At 45.6% G+C, this 25,451-nt stretch overlaps 2 protein-coding genes and 2 non-coding genes across 5 annotated transcripts; 1 reads left to right on the top strand and 3 right to left on the bottom strand.

Moving 5' to 3' along the window:
• Positions 1–14,355, top strand: ACAT2 (acetyl-CoA acetyltransferase 2). 2 transcript variants are annotated; one of them, XM_077755143.1, is made up of 9 exons: positions 1–139; positions 734–868; positions 4,087–4,268; positions 5,782–5,899; positions 10,625–10,768; positions 11,835–11,957; positions 12,533–12,687; positions 13,263–13,373; positions 13,952–14,355. In XM_077755143.1, exons 1-9 carry the CDS (start codon positions 85–87, stop codon positions 14,120–14,122), a joined length of 1,194 nt encoding a protein of 397 aa, XP_077611269.1. In that variant the 5' UTR covers positions 1–84; the 3' UTR covers positions 14,123–14,355. The 2 variants fall into 2 exon arrangements, with proteins under 2 accessions (XP_077611269.1, XP_077611270.1); XM_077755144.1 differs by lacking the exon at positions 1–139 and adding an exon at positions 562–637 and having other exon boundaries at positions 722–868.
• Positions 14,264–25,258, bottom strand: TCP1 (t-complex 1). The gene is made up of 12 exons (XM_077755142.1): positions 25,001–25,258; positions 24,176–24,261; positions 23,850–23,978; positions 21,936–22,033; positions 21,453–21,563; positions 20,973–21,154; positions 20,465–20,591; positions 16,543–16,718; positions 16,025–16,148; positions 15,532–15,724; positions 15,026–15,189; positions 14,264–14,558 (listed from the first exon to the last, which is right to left on the bottom strand). The coding sequence occupies exons 1-12, from the start codon at positions 25,062–25,064 to the stop codon at positions 14,342–14,344; spliced, it is 1,671 nt and encodes a 556-aa protein (XP_077611268.1). The 5' UTR covers positions 25,065–25,258; the 3' UTR covers positions 14,264–14,341.
• LOC144224252 (small nucleolar RNA SNORA20) lies at positions 15,835–15,963 on the bottom strand. The gene has a single exon (XR_013332998.1). It is a non-coding gene; the product is annotated as a small nucleolar RNA SNORA20 (small nucleolar RNA).
• On the bottom strand, positions 21,642–21,781 carry LOC144224253 (small nucleolar RNA SNORA29). Its single transcript, XR_013332999.1, has one exon. It is a non-coding gene; the product is annotated as a small nucleolar RNA SNORA29 (small nucleolar RNA).
• Positions 25,259–25,451: the final 193 nt, after the last annotated feature.

Below are 25,451 nucleotides of genomic sequence, written 5' to 3' on the forward strand. Positions count from 1 at the left end.
CCGAGCAAGGCTTTGCCTCACTCGCCTGCAGCGCCGGGCCCGCCGCAGCACGAGAGGTTGTACGAGAGGTTGTGGTGCGGCAGCATGAGTGTGGGATCTGACCCCGTGGTGATCGTCTCCGCCGCGCGGACCGTTATAGGTAAGTGGCCGGCGGCGGATCAGCCACGGGGACCCCAGGACCCCTGGGACACTCTAGGACCCGGCACCTCACGCCTTCTCCGGCCTGCCAGCCGGCAGCCTCGCCCTGTTCTCGCCAGGTGAAGCCCACTCTACTTTGCGTGCTCTGATTGGATCCCCGGGTAGAACCACCGTACCGCCCTGCTCTCCCATTGGCTGGCGCTTTCTCTCGAGTCCTCTGACTGGCCAGCGCGGGGAGAAACCATGTCCGGCCCCTGTGGCCACAGGGGCGGGGTTGTCGGGTGGTCAGGGCAGGGTCGCGGCGGCGAGTGGAGGTTCAGGGAGGATTGCCGTCCGGGGCTCAGCGCTGTAGAGATTTCAAAGCCCCTGGGCACATGGGACTGTCGACCTCTTTTGTTAGGGAAGCGTGGGCCGCGCCCATCTGCCCGCGCTTGGGACATGAACGTGCGGGGTTCCCGCGCGTCCGCGGCCTCCCGGAGCTCCGGCAGCCGTCCGCGCGGTCTCGGCTGCTGAGACGCACACACGCTCCGCTCTGGAGCCGCACGAGCCGCGCCGGGCGACCCCCTCATCGCCCCCGCCTGCCTCTCTGCCCTAGGCTCCTTCAATGGTGCCTTGTCCACCGTCCCCGTCCACGACCTGGGCTCAACCGTCATCAAAGAAGTCCTGAAGCGGGCCGCCGTGGCTCCCGAAGAGGTGTCAGAGGTCATATTTGGACACGTTTTGACAGCAGGTAACTCCTCAGAGACCCCCACTGAGGCCAGGTTTATTGGAAGCAACCCATCAACACCCCCTCGCTTCCTCGCTCCCGAAACGTCAGTTTTTTTTTTTTTTAATTTTTTAATGTTTTTATTTATTTCGGAGAGAGAGAGACAGCGTGAGCAGGGGAGGGTCAGAGAGAGAGGGAGTCACAGACTCTGAAACAGGCTCCAGGCTCTGAGCTGGCAGTCAGCACAGAGCCCGACGCGGGCCTCGAACCCACAAACGGTGAGATCATGACCTGAGCCGAAGTCGGACCCTTCACGGACTGAGCCACCCAGGCGCCCCCCGAAACTTCAGTTCTTAACTCCAGAGATTTGCTGTGGGAATTCTTCCTGTCGCCCCTCTGGCGAGCCCCTTCCAGTTTAACACTCCGAGACTTTCATCTGCCCTTCCAGATGAACCTAGGCTAGACCACCGACCCCCACTGCCTTTCCATTCTTGAGACCCAGGGCCAGCCGCACACATCGGAGAGTATGCACCGCCCTCCGTCTTCCCCTGAAACGTACACATTCCCCTGAGATGTACGAATGTGCCAACTCCCCTTTGTGTCTTGCGCCGCGCTCCCTGCCGGGGTAGGCACAGGTAAGGCCCTTGCCCCGAGGTAGGCTCCCTTCCAAGCTGGCCACGTGGGCTGCACTTCCTGCTCCTCACGGGGGTGTGTCACTCCGTGGGTGGGGACAGGTGAGTCACCAGCGTGCTCCTGTCTCCCTTCTGGTTCCCGCTCAATCTGCAGACCAGCCATCACTGACAATTCCTACTTATTAACAACTACACTCACGCTCACTCGGCAGCATAAATTGTAAATATTGCTGGTGGTAATTGGAAATGCTCACTTACAGCCCACTTTTGTCCTTACCCTGCCTGAGACCTGGCCCATTTTCGTAGTTCCTCTTCCTAATTCTCCTTTCACAAATTGTCCCTGCGGGCCATAAAGTTGGAGCCTTCCGCTTTCCCCGGACTCTCCAAGGGCTTTAAAATAGGTGAATAACACTCTCAGACTGGCGGCCCTCAGCCCACATCCTCCTTCCTTCCCAGACCCACGATTCAGACTTAATTCAGTTGCCATAGGGTACTCCATGCTGGTTTCTCTGTTCTCTCTTCCAACATTTCTCCTCTTTAGTATCTCTACATAATTACGATACAAATAATAGCGACGTTTAATGAGGGCCTGCTGAGAGCTGGGCCTTTAAAGCACTGTACTTACTGCTTTCATTGCTTTATTTAATCCTGTCAGTTAAGTCTATTGAATCATATCTCCAATTTGGAAATGAGTAAATGAGATTTTGAGAGGTCAAGTCACTTATCCATGGGCACAGCTGGAAGTGGAGCTAGCATTTGAACCCTCTCATCTGTCCTGCTCCTTAAGCCTAGACACCCTCCACGACCCTATAAAAATATTTAACTGATCACCTGCTGCATGCCAGGCACTATTCCTTCAGCTCAGGATAAGCAGTGTTCATATCAGATAGAAATCCTAATTCTTTTTTTTTTTTTAATGTTTTATCTATTTTTGAGAGAGAGAGACAGCATGAGCAGGGGAGGGTCAGAGAAAGAGGGAGACACAGACTATGAAACAGGCTCCAGGCTCTGAGCTGTCAGCACAGAGCCCAACGTGGGGCTCGAACCCACGAACCGTGAGATCATGACCTGAACCAAAGTTGGACACTTAACCGACTGAGCCACCCAGGCGCCCCGCATTCATTTTTACCTTGAAGATGGGCATTATGGATAAACACATAACATCTTGATGAAGGAATTATTTACTTAAATGTGTATGTAATTCATTGTACCTTAAAAGGCAGGAGCTTCAAATAAAATTGTCTTCTTTATTAACTAGCATGTTGAATGAATTTAATTTAGAGGTATTGTGATTGTATCTTTTTAACAGTTTTTCCTGTGTCTGTGTTTAGTATCAAGGCTACCAGTCTAATCCCAGAGAAAGAACACTGTGATGAATATAATCTCTAAATTTTTGTCCGTGACCCATTGGTGAGTTTTTTCCAACAGACTCACTGAGCAAAGGTGCTAGGTATGGGTCTGTCTGAAATTTGCAATACAGTGACCTTTGTACAAACACTGATCCTTTGGTGATAAGACACTGGGTACTGAGAATACTTGAAACTTTCAACTCCTGTTCCCCTCTCTGCTACTTTATATGTGTGAGATATTTCTTTCTGTTCCCTGTAGGAACAGTTCCCACAGTTGAATTACACAACGATACTCATCAATTCTAATTGTGCACATGTCTTGTTACGTAACCAGCTAACCATGTGTGATGACTATCAAGCAAGGAAAGAAGTACTTCTCATCAGAAATTTTCCTCTTTAAGTAACCCTCTTACTGTGCCAGGTGTCTTGAAGCCATGGTCATGGAAGCACGTAGCCCTAGTTAGAAACATGAATAATGCTCAAGTTCTGCCCTGTTTTTATGAGGGAGTGTGTGCTGGGGCGCCTGGGTGGCTTAGTCGGTTAAGCGGCCGACTCTTGATTGCGCCTCAGGTCACGATCTCACGGTTTGTTAGATCAAGCCCCCAACTCTGGCTTTGTGCTGACAGTGCGGAGCCTGCTTGGGATTCTCTCTCTCTCTCTCTCTCTCTCTCTCTCTCTCTGCCCCTTTCCTGCCCATACTGCCTCTGTCTCTCTCAAAATAAATAAATAAACTTTTAAGAAATAAGGGAATGTGTGCTTATTCAGACCCTGTTGAAAGATCAAGAGGAATGCTTCCTTCTTAAGGTATTAATAATATCTTTGTGGGGGGTGCCTGGGTGGCTCAGTCAGTTAAGCGTCCGGTTTCAGCTCAGGTCATGATCTCACAGTTCGTGTGTTCGAGCCCCGTGTCGGGCTCTGTGCTGACAGCCAGCTCAGAGCCTGGAGCCTATTTCAGATTCTGTGTCTCCCTCTCTCTCTGACCTTCCCCTGCTCATGCTGTCTCTCTCTCAGAAATAATTAAAAGAGCATTAAAAAAATAATAATTTCCTTGTGGGAGAGGAAACATATCCATAAAATCTAGAACAGTGCAAGCTCATTCTTATTCAAGGGCTAGACTGTGGCAAAGGTAAAGTGTACACAGGCCTTTTTCCTGCCTGGCTGGGAGTGCGGCTTGCTTCATCTTGGCTGGGAGGTGACAGGAGAGCAGTGAAACATTTTGTCTTTTGTGATTGCTGAGAAGGCTCTGTGTTCCCTCTTCCAGGTTGTGGGCAGAATCCTGTTCGACAGGCCAGTATGGGTGCAGGAATCCCTTTCTCTGTTCCAGCATGGAGCTGCCAAATGGTGTGTGGGTCAGGCCTCAAAGCCGTGTGTCTTGCAGCCCAGTCGATAGGGATAGGAGACTCTCGCATTGTGGTTGCAGGAGGCATGGAAAGCATGAGCAAGGTAAAGCCCCTGAAGGTAATGGCTCTTGCTGACCTCTCGCGAACAAACTCGTATTGCCATAGCAGAGTTACCTGACGCAGAGCAGAGCTGAGGCCAGACAGTAAACAAAGAAAAAATGGATTCAAGCTTGATCCCTACCAGGACGTTAATTATTCTTCCAAGGTGGGTGGGAAATCCAGGTCGTAGGAAAATGCCGGCCGACCAGTGCGGTTGGAACAATTCATTTTTTTGCTAAAATATTACCAAAGCATAAAAATATGTCCCGAATTAAACCTGTCACATTACTTGGTTGGTATCCTTGGTCTGAAATTTCTTTCTCATCGTCCGGAAAAGTAAAAAACAGATGTTTGCACTCACTGTCCTGCGCTTGACAAGGAGGACCCCAGGGACCAACTTTTGTTGACCGGAGACATAGAATGTTGAAAAGAGGGCCGCTGAGTGGTGCCCTTCTCGAATAGGTTTGCCCGGCAGAATTTCCCCAAGGCCCATCCCTCAAATGGGCATGGGAGTGAAAAGGAAAGAGTATATCGCCGGCTTCCTCCAGGCAGTTCAGGGTCTCACCTGGGGGTCCCCTCGACAGGGCTGATTCCGCGCAGTTATTGTGAGGCCCAGGAGGAGGTAAGTGAAGGTAGCAAACATTTGGAGTGATTGTGAGGGACCATGCTAATCATGCCTGGGTAGTTCTTGACAAGGTTTGTAGATTTTATACATATAGTCACAACAGCCCTCAGAGGGTAGATAGTAGCATTCCCAATTTACAGGTCAGCACACTGAGGCCCAGAGCGAGGATTCAGGTATAGGTTTTCTGACTCTGAGTCTTTCCATTCTATTTTAGCTGCTATTGACTTGGGAGGAGTTAAGAGGACCCACACCCAGAAAGCTCTCCCCCTTAATTAGGCATCCTGATTATTCTCACTATAGGTATTATATCTCGTATCAAAATAAGTAACACATGGTATCACCTATGCCGTTAGATGAGCTCCTCATTTAACAGATAACTAGTAGCCTCTTCGGAAAGACTAAATGTTTTTTTTCTTTTTAATTTTTTAATGTAGTTATTTTTGAGAGAGACAGAGTGAGAGTGGGGAGGGGCAGAGAGAGAGGAAGACACAGAATACGAAGCAGGCTCCAGGCTCTGAGCTGTCAGCACAGAGCCCAGTGTGGGGCTCAAACGCATGCACCGTGAGATCATGACCTGAGGCCGAAGTCAGACGCCTAACCGACTGAGCCACCTAGACGCTCCTAGACTAAATGGGGTTTTTAGGGAACTAGGACACAGAATGGATGGATTTGGTGTAAATGGACATAGGGAGGTAGGAGAGTAACAGCTTCGCAGGGGTGGGCAGGATAGAGTAGTGTGCTGCTTCCAGGGGCCTTCAAGCCCTGGGTGGGGAGAAGGATCACAGGATGAACTAGGTGAAGACTGAGGAACCCCTGGATAGTTTTGAGTGGGATCCTAAGGAGAGGACCAGTTACAGCCAATCCTAAATCCATTTGTATTTCTTGTTTCCAGGCTCCCCACTTGGTTCATTTGAGGAAAGGAGTCAAGATTGGGGAAATGCCGCTGGCGGACAGTATCCTCTGTGACGGGCTTACCGACGCATTTCACAGCTACCATATGGGCATTACAGGTAAGGCAGGCGCAGCTGAAAACAGACTAACTGTAAAAAGGTTTAAAAAAGGTCATGCCGTAATCAGCCTTGCAGGCGCTCTCCTCTTTAAGGGCAGTGACCGTGCCCTCATCGCTTCGTATCGCTGATGTCAGGGATAGTTCCACTCGGGTGAGCCCAACTGAGGAAATAGCCTGTCTCTCGGCTGTGACTCCCCGATTAGGGCAGGATGTTAGAGACGGGCGGTGCTTCAGAGCTCTGATCAGCCTCCCGCTTCACCATATGAACAGACCAGGGCCGCTGCACAGTGGTTTTGCGGCAGAGGTGGCATCGGAGGTGAGCGGAATCTCCTGGCACCTTACACCGCGTTTTTTGCACCGTGTGACCTGGTTTTCAATAGCTGCCTGCAGTTCAGGCCGGGCATTTGGAGGACGGCCAGAACTGCTGCCGTTAATCATGAGAAAGTGGGAGAAAGAGCAAGACTCTAAGCAGAGGAAACAGTGTGTATAAAGGCAAAGAGGGAGGGGTGTGGAGATGGGAGCAGAGAGAAGCCAAGGCACCTTTGTCCCCGCAAGAGAGCGGCAGCGGGGAAGGCTGGAGGGCGTGGCTGGACCGCGGGAGGCTGCGTGCCGGGCCAGGGTCTTGTCACAGTGCCCGGGCCAGACTTTCTCCAAGTGTGATAGTGCAGGTGGCTGCACAACATCACCGGAGGTGGTCGTTAAAAATCCAGCTCCCAAGCCCTGCCTGAGGTGTTCTGGGCTGAATTACGACCTTCCAAAATTCAGGCTCCCCCACATCAGGCTCCACAATGAGCATGGAGCCTGCTTATGATTCTCTCTCTCCCTTTCTCTGTGCCCCTCTCCCCTGCTCGTGCTCGCTCTCTCATTCTTTCTTTCTCTCTCTCAAATTAAAATGAAAAAAGACAGAAAGCCAGCTGAGAAAAACTATATTTATGGGCAAGAGAACAACGTGAATGCTGGGTAACTCCTCAGAAACAGCCGAAGCCACTAGACTAAAGGGCTGAAAGGAAATCGTCAGCCCAGAATTCTGCATCAAGTAAAAATATCCTTCAAGAATTAGAGTGAAATAAAGACCCTTTTTAGGTGAAGAGAAATGAATTTTTTGCTGGCACAGCAGAAACGCTGCTCTACCAGAAATGCTAGGGAAGTCTTGAAATCAGAGGAAAGTGATACCTGATGGAAGCTCAGCTCTACAGGAAGGAATGAGGCTGAGCACACATTGTAACTATGCAGGTAAATAGAAGAGGTTTCTTTGTTTTCCTGTTAATTTTTTTTTAAAAAGACATGGCTGTTTACTATTTATTTAAATTTTTATTTATTTCTGAGAGACAGAGTGTGAGCAGGGGAGGAGCAGAGAGGGAGACACAGAATCCGAAGCAGGCTCCAGGCTCTGAGCTGTCAGCACAGAGCCCGACGCGGGGCTCGAACTCACAAATCGAGAGATCATGACCTGAGCCAAAGTCGGACGCTTAACTGCCTGAGCCACCCAGGCGTCCCCGAGACGTGGCTGTTTAAAGCAAAAAGTGTAACACTGTATTGCAGGATTCACAGCACGCGTGGTTGTTGTAATTAGAACTAAGGATCAAAGAAGCTAGATGTGTCCTGTCACAAGGTTCTTAAATTTTATGTAAGAACTAAAGTATTAACTCTAAATAGACTGATAGGTTAAGGGTACATATTGTAATACCTAGACAGTCACTAAAAACCGTGCAAACAGTTAAGGCCCCAGTGCAGTCCCTTTGTAACTACAGCAGACTTTCTCCTCGAAATTGATCCTAACAAGTTGATCCTAACAATTATATGGAAATGCGAAGGACCTAGAATAGCTCCCAAAACAACTTTGACAAAGCAAGAGGTAGGATGAGTTACATTATCTGATTTTAACACTTATTATAAAGCTGTGGTGACCATGACAGTATGGTTGTGGCCTAAGGATAGGCAAGTGGCCGGTGGAATGGAGTTGAGTTGAGAAACTGACCCATATTTGTGGTGATTTTCAACAAAGATGCCAGCGTAATGAAATGGGGAAAGAAAAACATTTCCAATGAGTGGTGTGGGAACAAGAGTTTCCACAAGCAACTTGGAAAAGATGACCCTCAGCTCCTGCCTCACACTGTAAACAAATATTATTTGAGATGAATTATGAATGTAAAGATAAAAACCAAAGAAGTCAACATAGAATAGCTTATAAACCTGGAGGTAAGACAAGACTCAGAAGGCAATAGTCTTATGAGACAAATTAGATAAAGGAGATTTCAAAAATTAAACTTACCATCATTAAAGGCACTATTAAGAAAATAAGTCACCAATTAGGAGAAAACATTCACAATATATGTAAGGATTCCTATAAAAATAATAAAAAGACAACCCAATCAAAAAATGAGCTAAAGCTCATGGGCACCCAGGTGACTCAATTGGTTAAGCTTCCGACTCTTAATTTTGGCTCAGGTCATGATCTCATGGTGTATGGATTTGAGCCCCACATGAGGCTCTGCACTGACAGTGCGGAACCCGCTTGGGATTCTCTCTCTCTCTGCCCCTCCCCTGCTCTCCCTCTCTCTCTCAAAATAAAGAAAAGAAAAAGAAAAATGAGCTAAAGATTAGGCACATATTTCACAAAGGAAGATAGATGAATGGCCAATAAGTGCAAAAAGAGTACTCACCATTACTTCAGGAAATGCAAATTAAAACTGCAATAAGATGATGCTCTACTCCCACGAGAATGATGAAGATTAAAATGACTGGATAGTGACAAGGATGCGGAGCAACTAGAACTCACATACGTTGCAGCCATAAAGTGGTACAACTACTTTGGAAAAGATTTGCCAGTTTCTTTACCAAAGACACACGAAAACATTGATCACTAAAAGCTTTGCCCGAGCAAGTTCATAGTGGCTTTATTCATAGGAGCCAAGACCTAGAAATGGTTCGGGCATCCAGCCACAGGAGAATGCATACCAACCACACTCGGCAGTAAGAAGGAACAAACCGCGATAACCTCAACAATAGGGGTAAAGATGACAGACAATGCTGAGAACAGACACTGAGTTGCATTTATGGTGAAAGAAGTCAATATTATTTGCTTCAAGTTGGGGGAGATGGGTAAGAGGCATGTGAGAACTTCCTGGGGTGACGGAAATATTACATATGCGGGATATTTGGTTGCATGCATTTGTCAAAACTCATTGAATTCTATACTTGTTGATGCCCAGCCTTGGTTACGGGAGCAGCAAGAAAGCAAAGCACGTGCTGCCCGATGGCTTCTGGAAGTTTCTAGTCCACAAGGTCAAGGAGCTTGAGGTGCTGCTGATGTGTAACAAATCTTACTGTACAGAGACTGCTCACAGTGTCTCCTCCAAGAGCCGCAGAGCCGCTGTGGAGAGAGCCGGCCTACTGGCCACTGGAGTCCTCAGTTCCAATGCCAGGCTGTGCAGTGAAGAAAATGAATGCACAGCTTATGTGCACATCGTATTTGTGTTAATAAAACCATAAGACTACCAAAAAAAAGAAACCCATCCATCCATCCAACCATCCATCCAACACAAGGATGGTTGGAGTTGGAAAATCACAAATGGGAAAAGTAGCGGGTGAAATTTGATGAGGAAGAAGATACTTTTTTGCAACCTCAAAATAACTTCCCACAAATTACTGATAAGGTATAAATGGAAAAGTAGTGACTTTATAGTGTAGAGACGTTTTATCCATGTGATGAAAGCTGACAACATCTGAGGTAAACTAATACCACAGGTATCCTGATAAGATTCACTGAGAAGATCACGTCTGTGGTATACCTGCTTTTCTACAAAATCTTAATCTAATCTTGAGGAAACATCAAACCTAAATTGGAGACTTTTGATAAAAGAACTGGTCCCTGCTCTTCAAAAAATCAAGGTGAAGAAACAAGAACATAGCGTGAGAAACTCTTAAAATAAAAAGAAACTGGAGAGATTAATGGTGAGACACAGTGCAGATACCCTGAACTGAACATATACATTTAGCTATGAAGGACATCATTGGGACAGTAGGTGAAACTTCAGTCTGGACCAAGAAATTAGATCATCGTATTGTATCAAGGTTAAATTTCCTGATTTTGTGGTTATATAAGAAAATGGCCACTTGGGGGGCACCTGGGTGGCTCAGTTAGGTAAGCGTCTGGCTTCAGCTCAAGTCATGATCTCATGGTCAGTGAGTTCAAGCCCCGCATCGGGCTCTGTGCTGACAGCTCAGAGCCTGGAGCCTCTCTCTCTGCCCCTCCCTGCTCATGCTCACTCTCTCTGTCTCTCAAAAATAAATAAATGTTAAAAAAAAAAAAAGAAAGAAAATGGCCATTTAGGGGAGATATACAGGGAAATTAAAATTTAGGGATAAAGGGCATGATTATAAATTTTTCTCAAATGGTTCAGAGAGAATGATACAGTAAATGGGGCAAAAAAATATAAACAGTTGTGAATCTGCATAAAGGAAATTTCTCAAAGTTTAAAATGATATAGAAGAGAAAAGAGAGAAGGAAGGAAACAAAGAAAATGGCTTCTAAGACTTACTGCAACATTTCCCAGTTCATTGCCAGTGGAGGCAGGACGGCCACACACAACACTGTCTCAGCCCATCAGTGAGCCCGCTCATGCCGGGTGCTCAGTGCTTGTTTACACGTGACAAACTTGAGCTACCAAGAGCCAGTTCTTGAAAACGTTTCTTTTGCTTTATTATTATTTTTTTTCTTCCACAGCTGAAAATGTAGCCAAAAAATGGCAAGTGAGTAGAGAAGACCAGGACAGGCTTGCCGTTTTGTCCCAGAACAGGACGGAGAGTGCACAGAAAGCTGGCTATTTTGACAAAGAGATTACGCCAGTTTTTGTTTCTTCTGGAAAAGGTGGGTATCTAGAGCCTAATGGTTTAAACAGCAGCATGCCTATTTATAGGTGAGAGTAATACTCCAGAAAACAATCTTTAGGAATGTTTATGGGGCACCTGGGTGGTTCCGTCGGTTAAGCGTCCGACTTCAGCTCAGGTCATGATCTCATGGTTCGTGGGTTCAAGCCCTGCGTTGGGCTCTGTGCTGACAGCTAGCTCAGATCCTGGAGACTGTTTTGTATTCTGTGTCTCTCTCTGACCCTCTCCTGCTCACACTCTCTCAGAAATAAATAAAAAACATTAAAAAAATGAATAAAAATAAAAAAGGAAGGTTTATAAATTGGGTCTTAGTTATGTCTTTCAGGTTGCAAAAAAAAGATTGATCTTGGTTACATCTTAAAATGGCGGGGTGGGGGGCATGTTTATCTGATATGGAAGGGTTAAGGACATGGGAAGCTGTGTCAGCACTGGACATTCTTGGTCCCAGTGTGTGCACACTGTTCTGTGGATATCGCGGGTTCCATGTGAGAAACTGGAGCATTGGCTCATGGTTATTAGGAGGCAACAGCTGACCGTTAGCCCCTACAGGCTTCTTCTCCAAAGTGAACATTCGCTATTTCCTGTAGCTTTCTGTATACATTGTGTATGTCGTGAGGGTTGATCTTCTTGGGTCATTTGGCTTTTATCTAACATGGAGCGCTCCAGTCAAGCAGCTATTACTGGTAACCATTCCGTTCCCTATAACTGACATCACTTCTGTCCAGGCTTTATGAGACTGACTTTGATGCTCCTGGGTCCAGTTGGTTGTAACTGACCAAGTCCTACCCCCCACACGTTAGCAACCTTTCGCCCACGGAGCGGTCTTCCTCAGAAAGGGCTGTGCATGTGGAAAACACTCCAACTGTCTCATGAGGACAGTGCTTATAAAACATACGGATTTTATTAGTGTGTATTTTCCTTTTGGAATAAAAGTATTTTTGATAAACCTTCCTTCCAAGTACAAGTCTTCAGGCATCATGTCTGAGGACTCCAACACCGACTGCCATCTCTGTTACTAATCTTGGTAATTGCTTTTCCTCGTTCAGGTCTTGCAGAAGTGAAAACAGATGAGTTTCCTCGCCATGGGACCAACATTGAAGCTGTATCTAAGTTGAAGCCTTACTTCCTCAAGGATGGAACAGGAACAGTCACCCCGGCTAATGCTTCAGGTTCGATTTGCCAAAGGGCAGCTGGGGGAAAGCCATCTTCTCTAGGTCCCACCTTCTTCATTCAATTATTTTTTATATACAAATTATCCTGAAACCTTTCATTGCTTTAAGGGAAAATGTGGTTTCTCTGTATTTGATCATTCCTTAGTGTTTACATTTTGGGCTTAACGTATATATGAAAGAATGGATTTGACTTCTTGACATCGTCACTCGACATAGGTGAAAAAGCAAATTAGGGAACCCCAGAATTTGTCTACTACTTCCATGCTTTTCCAAAACCAGAAAGTCCCAGTACCTCCTGCAAAATGAAGACTATTTCTTCCATTTTTTTTCTTACCCTCCCCTGTCCCAGCCCTTTAATCTTTCCATTTTCCTTGGTTAGAATGTTCTGTGGTCAATATGTCATAGTACCAAACTTACCATTTCCAATTACACTGTAAGATAGGAATTACAGCAAATGACTTTGCCAAGATGTATTAAGAATAATTTTATCACGTCTTTAGGTGTCAGAGAAAGTAGACACAGGTCTGTAACTCAGTGAGCCTTTCAAAAATCCAGATGTTTGTATTTTACAGGAATAAATGATGGTGCTGCAGCTGTGGTTCTTATGACGAAGTCAGAGGCCAATAATCGAGGGCTTACACCTTTAGCACAGATAGTTTCCTGGTCACAAGTAGGTGTGGAGCCTTCCATTATGGGGACAGGACCAATTCCGGCAATAAAGCAAGCTGTGAGTCTACTTCTGAGCGTTAGCACCTGTTCTTTGCTTCGTTGGTAGAATGAACCTCTTTGGGACCAGACTCTCTGTAATTCCCTATTACATTCTGCCTTCTGTAATCCTTGGCTCAGATCCTCTCCACTCCAAAATGCCATCAACGGAGCCTGATTTTGTCTTCCTTTTTATTATCAAATCTCATTTGCTTTGCTTCCCTTCTATGAAATTCCACTAGCCGTACATGAGCTCCTTCCTGTAGCCGTATCTTGTCTCCCTCCCCACTACAAAGAGCAGCCAAGGACATGGGGGTCATATGCCTCTTAGGGGGAACTGATACTCCCCTAGATCATCCCCCCTATATGTAACATTTTACTGCTTTAGAACTTAACTTCAGAATCTTCAAGGGAGGTTTTATCCTTCATGTTTTAGAACTGGTATCACACAGGCAAAAATGTGGGATCACTGGGCTCGGAGTGGGGGTGGGGGAACCACCCAGAAAAGATCCTTCAGTGTCCATCTATTATTTATCTACAGTGAAGAAAGATTCCACCTGAGTTCTTAGACCTCTGTTCCCTTGACCTTTCCTTTAGGTTGCAAAAGCAGGTTGGTCACTGGAGGATGTGGACATATTTGAAATCAATGAAGCCTTTGCAGCCCTGTCTGTTGCAATAACTAAAGAACTTGGATTAAACCCAGAGAAGGTAAACCCGAGCAAGCAGCCCTGAGGACAGCTTGCAAGTGAACACAAAGCAATTTTGATTATAAACAGCAAAACTGACATGATTAGTTCCGTAGTATCTCTAGTATTGGCCACAGTTAATGGGGTGCATGCTGGGTAAGCTCCTGCTAGGGCTGGGGAGTTACTCTGTTGCTTCCCAAGGCAAAACCCTGGACTCTTTATTATTTACTCCTAAAACAGAGCATTTTGACTCTTCTAAACTAGCAAGGTAGTCAGGGTGGATGTCACAGGGGTGTAAGTCAGTTCCTGAACAGTTAAAATCAAAGTGGAATTTGAAAGGATAGTTTACTGGTGTAACGTTAAAAGGGCAAAGATAAATTTAAGATTTTCACCCATGGGGCGCCTGGGTGGTTTCAGTAGGTTAAAAGTGTCAGCCTCGATTTTAGCTCAGGTCATGGATTCACCATTGTGGGATCAAGCCCCAGGTCAGGCTCCACACCCAGGCTGCTTGGAATTCTCCCTCTTGGCCCCTCCCCACTTCACATTAAAAAAAAAATTTACCTCCTGAACACAGAATAACGGTATATTTTCCCCCCTTAGGTCAACATTCAAGGAGGGGCAATAGCCTTGGGCCACCCTCTTGGAGCGTCTGGCTGTCGGATTCTTGTTACGCTGTTACACACATTGGAGCGGAAGGGCGGACAGCGCGGTGTGGCCGCCCTGTGCATCGGCGGTGGGATGGGAATAGCAATGTGTGTTCAGAGGGGATGAAGTTGTTTTAATTAATCATGCGGAAACTAAACTGAAACCTCATCTCATCTCAAGCTAATAAAGTACTAAGTTTTAGAATACGTGAAACCAGAGGACCAACATGAGGATGGAAGCCCCTCTCACTCTCTAAGAACCCCAGGCTCCACAGCTCATTTTTATTAATGTGTAACACTTGAGGTACAAGATGATTGCATCTAACATTGTTATAAATAAAAGAAATCAGTCATCAAGGGCTCCCGAGTGAACGGCATCTTCATAACCTCCATGCTTATCATCTTTGCTTTCTGGGTGTAATTTGATAAGATCATCAATTCGAAGAATGGTAATTGCAGCTTCTGTTGCAAATTTCAAACTCTTAACTTTCACTATGGTTGGTTCAAACACTCCTGCTTGCTTGTTGTCTCGAGGCTTACCATTGACCAAATCAAGACCAATCCTGTGATTTAAAAAGAACAAACAACCCACTATTAACTGATCTCTTACATAATGCACACTGATCCCTCCCCGTGTCTTTAAATCCAGCTTCCCCATTCACGTGTTACTCGTGGGCAATGCTGGGACCTTATGATAGATCCCTAAGACTCCAGTAGTTAATTTTAAGTAACAAAGTTAAGTATGGAGTTCTAGAAAAGCTTAGATACTGTGTTCTAAGCATCACTTAGTATGTCAAACAGCTACTGCTTACAAAGATATGGATGACCCCAAAATCACCCCCCTCAGCCTCTGTGGGACTGATGTGTAGGTGTAGCGACTGCTGACAGACCCAGGGAGAGGCTGGGAGGCGGAGTTGCTGACAAGTACACCAGTGCTGATCACTAGTTCTCCTCTTTCATCGACTGCAAACAAAGCTAAAGTACCACACACGAGACAGAGGACAACGAACAAGGGAAACGGTATGCTCACCATTTTAGATTTTTGCGTTCTGGGTTAACCTGGGCCTCATTGTGGAAAGCTCTTAACTTGGCAACCAGATCCGTGGAGTCTTGGGCAGCGTTGACGGCCAGCGTGTTAGGAATAACAAGGAGAGACCTTGCGAACTCCGCGATAGCAAGCTGTTCCCGAGACCCCTGAAAAGACAGACAGTGAAGGGTCTTAAAACCCACAGCAGCAGCAGGGATCTCAGAAGAGTATGTGTATGGTTTTGGAGGTTTGGGAGAAAGCACGCGCTACCAGGGGAGGGGCAGAGCAGGCGAGAGGATTCCATGCAGGCTTCGGGCTGTCTGTGCAGAGCCTGAGGCGGAGCTCGTTCCCACAGATGGGGAGACCATGACCTGAGCTCAAATCTAGAATCAGATGCTCGATGGACTGAGCCACCCAGGCACCCCACCAGGGAAGGCATAGTAACAAAATGCCAAAGATGGTGACCCATGCCCTTCTTGAAAAGAAAGCAGGCTTCCAGATGTTCTTACCATGCTGGTTGCGTAGTTCTCGAGGTATATGGAAAGGGCTGCCTCCACGGCACCTCCGCCAGGAACCACAGATTTGGACTCCAAAACTCTCTTCACCACACAAAGAGCATCATGTAAAGAGCGCTCCATCTCATCACACATGAAATCATTTGCCCCACGTAAGATAATTGACGCAGACGTACGAGCCTTAGTACTGTTTAAAAAAATAAAGTGAAATTCTTTTAGAAGGTAAGCTTACATAGAAATCCACTGTAAGCACCTCGATTGGAAATCCTGCTCAGGTGGTTCATCTAGACACGGAAGCAATGTCTGGACCGCGCAGAAGAGATGAAATGGTTACTCCATCTCAATTGACAACGGCCTAAATTGTTCTCTCCCATGCGTATAACTGCTCCTGTCACTGGAAGACCAGAGCAGCAAATCAATGGGAAGGTGATCCACTCACTCACTAATAAAACCTGTACAGCTTCGTAACTTAGAAAGCAGCTCTTACTTTTTGATCAAGATCAGTTCATCATCACAAATTCTCTCTTGTACCACCTCTTCTGCTTGTCCCAACATCGAAGCTTCGAAAGTTTCTTCTCCTTCCAAATTGGCCAGGGTTGACAAGACAGTTGCTATGAAGACAATGACAAAGATCTGTAAACATTATTTTCCCATGAATACTTTCATACGCTGTCCCAAATTTGGAAACATTTATGATAAGAGCGATGCATAGACAGACAAGCATCAGACAAACCGCTGTCCTTTTATCCTAACACGGAACCAGGCACGGATAGCCTTCTGAGGTCAAGAAATTCAGGAAGTTCAAGAGCTTTTCTAGTAAGATGAAAAATGGCTCTGGGATACGTATTTGTAGCCTAAGGCATTAAAGGAGTAAGAAGTAAAAAAAAAAAAAAAAAAAACCCTGTTGTTTTTGAAACTGCTTAGTGAGGACATTCATACATAAAGAGAGACAGTCTCCTATATGGGGATGTGACCCCCGCAGCCTGGAGCCGGCGGAGGACTCACCCCCGGAAGCTTTAGCGATGCGCTTCACGTCCCGTCTTAAAACTCTTCTAACAGCCATAGCGCCTGCCTCCACAAAATACTTCAGACACATGTCGTCGATTCCGCCGGTCGTTAGGATGACGTTGGCGCCAGTGGCCAGGATCTTCTGGATCCGCTCCTTGGTGATATCAGATTCTCTACAGAGATGAAGTGTTTGGAGAAGAACCTGAAGTTACCTTCTGTGTGGTTAATCTAGTTCTATTTCCGTTAAGCGCTTTATGCAAAATAATTGCAGATTAAATTACAGCATTCTTTCCCTTCTGTGACCAAAATTTAAATCAATCTACAGAAAAGTCCAACAAGAAATTAAAAATTACCACTTAGTTATTCCCCCCTCCCAATGTGAGTTCCTAACCAAGAATCATGGTCAGATATGAACAGCATCCCTGCCAACCTTGTTCTGGAAAACTATTAACTACAATGGAATGCAGAGATGAGGAGAGCAAAGTGCAGCCTGTCAGGTGAGGCAAGGAAAGCATGAGGGTCTGGAGTTGAGAGGAAGAGTCCAGAAAAATGACTAGTAGGAACAAGAGTAGGGGCACCTGGGTGGCATGGTTGGTTGTGTGTCTGACTTCAGCTCATGCTACGATCTCATGGTTCATAGGTTTGAGCCCCGCACTGGGCTCTGTGCTGACAGCTCAGAGCCTAGAGCTTGCTTTGGATTCTGTGTCTCCCTCTCTCTCTGACCCTGTCCCACTAGACTAGTGTGCTCTCTCTCAAAAATAAAGAAACCTAAAAAAAAAATTTATTAAAAAAAAAAAAGAGAGACTAGTAAGAACAGAAAATCAAGAACCTTTTGTAGAGATAGATGCTAAAGAGTCAGGCTGTTAAAAGTCAGGCTGTTAAATTTAATATTTTTATTTTATTTTTAATAATGAATTTATTTTAGGGAGTATGAACCAATGGGGGAGAGAGGCAGAGGGAAAGAATCTTAAGCAGGCTCCACACTCAGTGTGGCGCCCAACACGGCTCCATCCCATGACCCTGGGATCACGACCTGAGCTGAAATCAAGTGTTTGGATGCTAAACTGACTAAGCTACCCAAGCACCCCAATTTCTAAGTAGATTCCACACACAAAGTAGGCTTTCAACTCAGCCCTGAGATCAAGAGTCACATGCTCTACTGACTGAGCCAGCCAGGGACCCTAAGAATTTTAATATTTTCAAATAATAGTATTATCCGTGTTTTCAAAAGGATCCCCCGAGGTCAATGTGGGCCCTGCACTGGAAAGATGGGAGGAATGAGGCAAGGAAGCAGTAACTGGAGATACAGCAATAGATCTGATGTAAACAGATGGTCTGAACAGAGAAGTCCCAGTTTATAGCTCGGTGATGGGGAGGTTCGGCCAGGGACTCCTGGAGTAAAACAAAAACTAACAGGTTGGGCGCAAGACGACAAGGAAGTAGAGTTTCATTTTCAAATGATGCGTTTGAAGCCCCTGCATTATTCACGCAAAGCTGCCACGGGGTGGGCAGACACAGACGCAAATCACAAGCACGCTATGGGGAAGGGACACAGATTCGAAAAAAATCAACATTACAGATTACGTTATAACTATTTCACTCATCACTCAAAGAATTTTAAAAAATAAGACAAAGATGAACCTCAAAGTAAAGCTCTTCATAAGCCGTGACAAGTGCTCTGGGCCAGACGCCGCTGAGCAGGCAGGGGCTGCAAGGCTGAGCACACCCTTCAGGCTCTGCCTGTATGTAGGGCTTCTAGTCAGAGTCCTACAAACGTGCCAAAACTGCGCTCCGGCCCAGGAAGAGTGAGCACAGGGACTCCCATCAGAGCGCAACGCAGAGGAAGAGAAAAGCTGCTCTGGGAAGGAAGCCCACAGAAGGCTCTGGCCTTGGAAGGGAGGAGATCACTGCGGCTGCTGTATGGAAAATAGCCTGGGAGGGGACAAGAGAGAAACCCAGATGAGCAGCTTCTCTGCCCCTCAACGGGGCAAGACAAAAAGGAGGTGAATGTGAGATGTGATTCGAAGACAGAAATCAAGTGGCCTCGGTGATAGGTCAGAAGGGAGAAAGGCCTTAGGTAAAAAGAGTTAACCTATTTCCTAGTTTCCTGAGGGGTCCCGATCACTAAAATGCAGATTTACAGGTATCACCCAAAGTTCAGTTTTGAACATACGGACTTTGAGATGTGTAAGAAGCATTCACAGGAGGCTGGAGCTCAGGGAAGCATATCTGGAAGTCTCCAACATAGAAAGAATATCCTAAGTCACAGGGACGACAAGGAGTTACCCACGGAGAGAGCAGGCCCTGGGGCTGCCCCAAGCACACAAGTACAGGATGGGGCAGTGTCACAAAGCTGCCTCCCACCTCCAGTGTCAAGTGAGTTCAAAGTGTCTCCTGAGATTTACCCTAGGGACAACAAGTGACCTTAGTAAATGGTCCTCCACTGCAGAACACACCTGAAAAGGGGTGCCTGGGGGGGCTCAGCTGGTTAAGCATCCAACTCTGAATTTCAGCTCAGGTCATGATCTCACAGTTCCGGAGATCGAGCCCCAACTTGGGCTCTGTGCTGCCAGCAGATTCTCTCTACTTTCCCCCGTTAGCACACTCTCCCTCAAAATAAACTTTAAAAAGAAAAAAAGGAGATAAGAAATAAAGTACCAGAAAATAGTTTTGTATGAAAAACTTGGGACATTCAGCTGTGAAGAGATGAGGGAAGGACAAAGAGTCATTGGGGCAGGACACGTGACCTTTTATTTACAGGGAATAGAGCCACACGTGACTGCAAGGGGAATCCAGGAAAGACACGAGAACTGGAATTAGTAACTGAAAATGCAGTTTGAGAACCGCTATTCTAGAGGGACTGACTGGCCTCCAGTGGAAGAAAGGACACTTTGTTTATTGGAAAGAAAAAAAAATAAACATGCAGATCTAAAAGGCAAAAAGCAGGCCTCACTTGACAAAAACTTTTATTAAGTTTGGTTCAGTTACTGTTTTTTCCTTTTTAACAAACCAACTAAAAAATATGTGAATGATATGGGTCCAGTGGAAGGAGGCAGTCAAAATCCAGGGTAGCAGTCTAAGCCTAGCTCCACGCATGCGGGGCGTGGCGGCGCATGCTATACTTGAGGAAGTACATTCCTGCGTATATCTGTAACATTAATCACTCAAAACCGAAATTCTACGAAGTTTCATAGAAATTATATCACCCTGAGAATATCTTAAAACACCAGGTCATGGGGTGCCTGGGTGGCTCAGTCGGTTAAGCGTCCGACTTCGGCTCAGGTCATGATTTCACGGTTCGTGGGTTCGAGCCCTGCATCAGGTTCTGTGCTGACAGCTAGCCTGGAGCCTGCTTTGGTTTCTGTGTCTCCCTCTCTCTCTGACCCTCTCATGCTCACGCTATCTCTCTCTCTCTCTCAGAAATAAATTATTAAAAAAAAATAAAAAGTAAAAAAGTAAATTACTTAAAAAAAAAAAAAAAACCCAATTTTTGGGGGCACCTGGGTAGCTCACTCAGTTGAGTGTCCAGCTCTGGCTCAGGTCATGGTCTCACAGTTCATGGAGTTCGAGCCCCCATGTAGGTCTCTATGCTGACAGCTCAGAGCCTGGAGCTCGCTCTGGATTCTGTGTCTCCCTCTGCCCCTCCCTCTCTCAAAAATAAACACTAATTTTTTTAAATCATAACTTTTCTAGTCCTCCAAGACACCCACAATTTAAAAAAATCCAGCTACCAGATCACCATCCTCTGCTACCTGGCAACTGATTGATTACTTGCTATTGTCTAGGAGGTGTTACCACTCTTTAGGGTCCTTTCATACTGGTCTCCTGCTCTAACGAAAATATAATTTACAGATACCCCTCCGTAAGGTCAAAAAACCTGGTATCTGTATCAAAGGTCAAAAAAACTCTCTGAACGTACCTCTGTCGAATCTGGTCCAGTTTTTCAGGGTCTGTAATAACCACCTGTACGCCAAGCTTCATTTTTGTTTTCTGCAGGCTGAAGTCAAGGCAAGCAATCTTTGCATTCACTATTCTCTTGGGCATGCCTACAAGTGAATGCAATGTTAAACCTCTTTACGTGAACTGTAATGGCAGTTACCTGTCAAATACAGGTATTCGTAAAGCATAACAAAAAAATAGCAAGAAACATTAAATTGTGTTCTCTATGAAGATAAAAATTTAGATTTTATGACATTTAAACATAGAAACAAATTTTCATGGCCTTTTCATGTACTTTAACTTCCATTTTCCCTAAGCTCTACGTGCCTACATTATACAAGCGAAACTGGAAAAGTGATACACAATTTCCTTTGCCCTTGGGCATTCCCAAGTGTTAAGTGCAAGTGTGGATAGCTCACCTAAGGAGGTCTGGTATGTACTCCACGGAAAGCAAAGTTTAACCATCAGCACCAAATCCCGAGCCTTACCCTGGGATCCCACCACACAGTTGAGTGCGTAGCCGTTGACGAGCAGACTCTCTGTCTGACTCCTCCCGTGGGCTTTCAGAATATTAACCGAATTGACAGGATAGCGAGGCTGGCCCCTGACGTCTGTGTATTTAACTGCAAGCACAGCATCTACTACCATATTTGCGAAGAAATCCCCATTTCTAAGCCAACAGTTAAGGAGAACAAGAGACATGGAATGGACAATGTGTACAAAGCACACAAAAACCAGGGTAATTCATATACACTTCCTTGTAGCAATTTCATCAAAGAAACAAACATTATGCTGTCAAAATGCTGAAAGACGATCTACTGCTACCCGCAATTCCTGTTACCAGTATACACTAGTGACTTTCCCCCTAGAAAAGCAGGAATGGGGCAGGCAATTTCAATACAGTATCACCCAGCACAAAAACTTAACAAGATCTTAGTCTAAACTTTATGGACCCATCCCAAGGATACATTCCGATGATTTTGGAAGACATTGATGTCTTAGCAGCATTGATCAGGCAATCTCTCCCGAGTTCATCCGTGTTAATAATCAGGTTTTCACTGATGTATCGCACAGCTTCCCTGTTAGAAGTGTGTGTGAAGAAAAGTTATACATTCACTACTGAAACTTTATCACAGTGTCAAAACATCATAGGGACCGACTTTCTGTTCAGCCATTTCATATAGGAGGAGGACACAAATAAATCCTCCCTCTTCAGATCATGGCACGTTTAATCTATCCCATAAGCATAGCCACCAAAATCTATGATTGGGAGAAAATGTGGTAGTCAAATGGGAAAAAAGGATACTAGCCCTGTTCTTACTCAAATATTACTACTAAAATGTGACTTTTCCAAAATAAATTTAGTTATTAGTAACACTTTAAGAACACAAACTTTTTATAAACCTAACACCAGAAAATGTACAATTTTCCCTGAAGGCAACCAATCTTACTTGCAAGCAAGTCGATAGCCACTAATAACTGACGTGGGATGAATCTTCTGTTTGACTAGTTCATCAGCATTTTTAAGAAGTTCTGCTGCAATAATAACCTGTTGAGAAAAGATTCGTTGCTCTGGTGGGAGTCTAACAACATGTGCTTATTTAAAAACATCACTGCAACAGTGGTCGGCTAGTATTAAATGGTGACAATGATGAATAGCTGGTTACTGGAAACCTGGAAAAAAGAGAACTACACATAGTGTTTTATTCAGATGCAAATGGCCAAAGCAAATGGGAGCCAGAAAACTGCTCTAATAAGCCAGTTCGGCTGCACAACCGCACAACGGCTGAGAAGTGCACGTCCGTTACCTATAAATAGGAAGTGCTCAACAGAGACCAGTGAGGAGTGTGACGACTCTCATGATGATGCATACTTGTTCAGATTATTACTTGGTTTATTTTAAAAATCATTCTTCTAGGGGCACCTGGGTGGCTCAGTCAGTTAAGCGTCCAACTTTGGCTCAGGTCATGATCTCATGGTTTGTGAGTTCGAGTCCCACAATGGGGCTCTGTGCTGACAGCCTGCAGCCTGGAGACTGCTTCAGATTCTGCGTGTCCCTGTCTCTGCCGGTCCCTTGCTCACACTGTCTCTCTCTCTCTCGAAAATAAAACATTAAAAAAAAAAGTTTAAAAAATCATTCTTCTGAAGATATCACAAAACCAAAAATTCTGTCTGCTTCTTCTGGGAAAACTACAGTCACTTTGTTTTTAAAGTCATAGTACTGTAAAGTTATTTAGACAGAAAGTATTCTCATTATTCCAGAAGAGAAAGATCCCATTCTATCATGATTTGAAGTTTAATCTAGAAATACAAAGACTTTCCCTACAAACCACACTGGCCTGTTTCTTTAGAGTGAATTACTTGTTCCTTACTAAATAAGTAATAGTGTTTCTACACTACACAGCATACTACATCAGCGTGCTGGATGACCTTTGAGAAATTTATATTGTTACTGATCACATTTATTTTCACACTCCCATTTTGAACTCTTTTTTTTTTTTTTTTAATGTTTTTGTTTTCTTTCTAGGAGAGAGAGAGACAGCGTGAGCAGGGGAGGGTCAGAGAGAGAGAGGGAGTCACAGACTGAAAGAGGCTCNCTTGAGGTTCAAAATAAAAAATTTTTTTTTTAAGCCAGCAACATTTCTTTCCTAGAGAATTAAGAAGTTTTAAGAAGTTCTAAGTTTCAGGTGATGAGAAGATTTTCAATGAAACTATTTTGAACACCTTGTGTATGATACATAAACATTGTTGTGGCTGAATAATAATTTCTGAATAAATACTTTTGAAGATAATAATTAGAGATTCAAAATAAAAACTTTTTTTTTAAGCCAGTAACATTTCTTTCCTAGAGAATTAAGAAGTTTTAAGAAGTTCTAAGTTTCAGGTGATGAGAAATTTTTCAATGAAACTATTTTAAACACCCTGTGTGTGATGTATAAATATTGTTGTGGCTGAAAAACTCAGGAAACTTGTGAAAATCCACATTTTTAAATTATTTTGACACAGAGAGAAAGCCCAAGTGGGATGGGGGGGGAAGGCAAAGAGAGATGGAGAATCCCAAGCAGGCTCCGTGCTGCTGGCGCAAAGCCCCACTGGGATCCCAAGAACCATGAGATCAAGAGTGGGATGTGTGGANACATAAGCGGACTCCATCATCTCTTAAGTTTTTTTCCTTTAAATTGTACAAACTAGGAATACTGGTTTTCAAATTCTGTCTACCCCAGAAACAAAGTAAATTTTCTCCCCCTTAAATATGTAACTTATTTCTGACTCAGAAACAAATGACTTACTTATAGTTTCACTTTGTGAAACTCCATTTTAGGAGAACTAGTCTCTAGCCATCTACCAGGTAACAAACCACCTACCACGGACGTAGTTCCATCTCCCACTTCTTTGTCTTGCAGATCAGCTAGCTCACAAAGAACTTTAGCTGCAGGATGTTCTACCTCCAAAAGCTTCAGGATAGTGGCACCATCATTAGTAATGGTTACATCCTAAGACATGTGCAGGAAAGAGAAAAGACACAATCACTTACAGACACAGGACAGCCTGTAAAGTAACACAAACCCGCATTACCACCTTTGCTGCACCTTCCAATACCAGCGATATGATAAAAACAGACAATTCACATAATATTTATGAACCGTTATTTCTCTTTAAAGTAACAAACACAACACTTAAGTATACTTACACCAATATCATCCACCAACATTTTATCCAAGCCAACTGGTCCAAGAGAACTTTTTACAATATTGGCAATAGAAGCTGCTGCCATAACTGTAGAAATGAAAAAAAATTTTTTTTAAAAAAATGCACTGCTCCAAGTGACAACCTTTCAGCCTAAAGAAAGAGACACCAACAGCCTCTGGATTTTCCAAAATCTACAAATCTTTCCGAATTACTAACAGCGGTTAGGATCGGCAAGCATCCCTGACTTCAAAAGCGTCCACGCTCTCAACGGCAACCAATGTCTTAATCCGTCTTGTTTGCTAGAACCACCTCCCTTTCTGTATTACTTGCACTAACGTTCAACTGAGATTTCGTCAACCAACTTTACCGTAAAAACCTCGGTGGTAGGTGGGTTAGGAATCGGATGTGGACATCCGGGCACCTGGCATCCACCGCAGTTAATAACCAGTGGGGACAAGGGGGCAAGTCACCTGGACTGTGGCCATTTGCTCAACCGTACAACCAGCGGTTGAAACCAGCGTTTTCTGGCTAACACCCCTAAAACGAGGCCCAAAGGTTGAGATACACGCTCCTTCCGCTCAGAAGCGGAACATACGAGGCGCCGGGACCAACGGGCCTCGGGGCGTGGTCGGCACGTTGTCAATGCAGGCGGCGGGGACAGTTCTCCAAAACGTGCTGGGCTCTCCGAAAACCCTCCCCNCGGCCCTTTCCCGGGCACGGATAAGGAACGCGCAAGCCCCGCAGCCCCGGCCCGAGGGGGGCGGGCCGGGATGGGGCCGGGGGGCCGCCCCGCCGTGGGCCAGGCCGACGCCGCGTTCGCCCCTACCGTTCTGGGAGCGGATCGCCTCCCCGGTGCTGCGGTCTCCGAATACGGACAAAGGCCCCTCCATCTTGGCGGCGGCGTGCACGTCGAGTTTCAGTCTCACCGCGGGGAACCAGCGTCTGGGTCCCTACGCCCGGCGGCGGCCAGAAGAACGGTGGCGGCTACGGCGTGGAACGGGCCCGTGCGAGGCCGCGGAGACTGCTGGGAACACCGCTTTCCCAGCCCGGCCGCGGGGCAGGGCGGGAAGGAAAGGAGGGGAGGGAGGGGAACGAAAAGTGCCAAAGAGCAGGAAATGGGGAGCCAGAGAGGGCGGGTTCGGCGTGTTCGCCCAATTAGAAAGCGACTGAGAGGGGGGCGAACGCAGGAGAACGGAAGTCAGGCTCTCGGACTGGGGGAGGAAGGTGCTCGGCTGAAGATGCTCCCCCCGCCTCCCCCAGCCAGGGGTTGCGCGTGC

This window comes from Crocuta crocuta, unplaced genomic scaffold (genome assembly GCF_008692635.1).
Source record: "Crocuta crocuta isolate KB4526 unplaced genomic scaffold, BGI_CrCroc_1.0 scaffold11, whole genome shotgun sequence".
Classification (NCBI taxonomy): domain Eukaryota; kingdom Metazoa; phylum Chordata; class Mammalia; order Carnivora; family Hyaenidae; genus Crocuta; species Crocuta crocuta.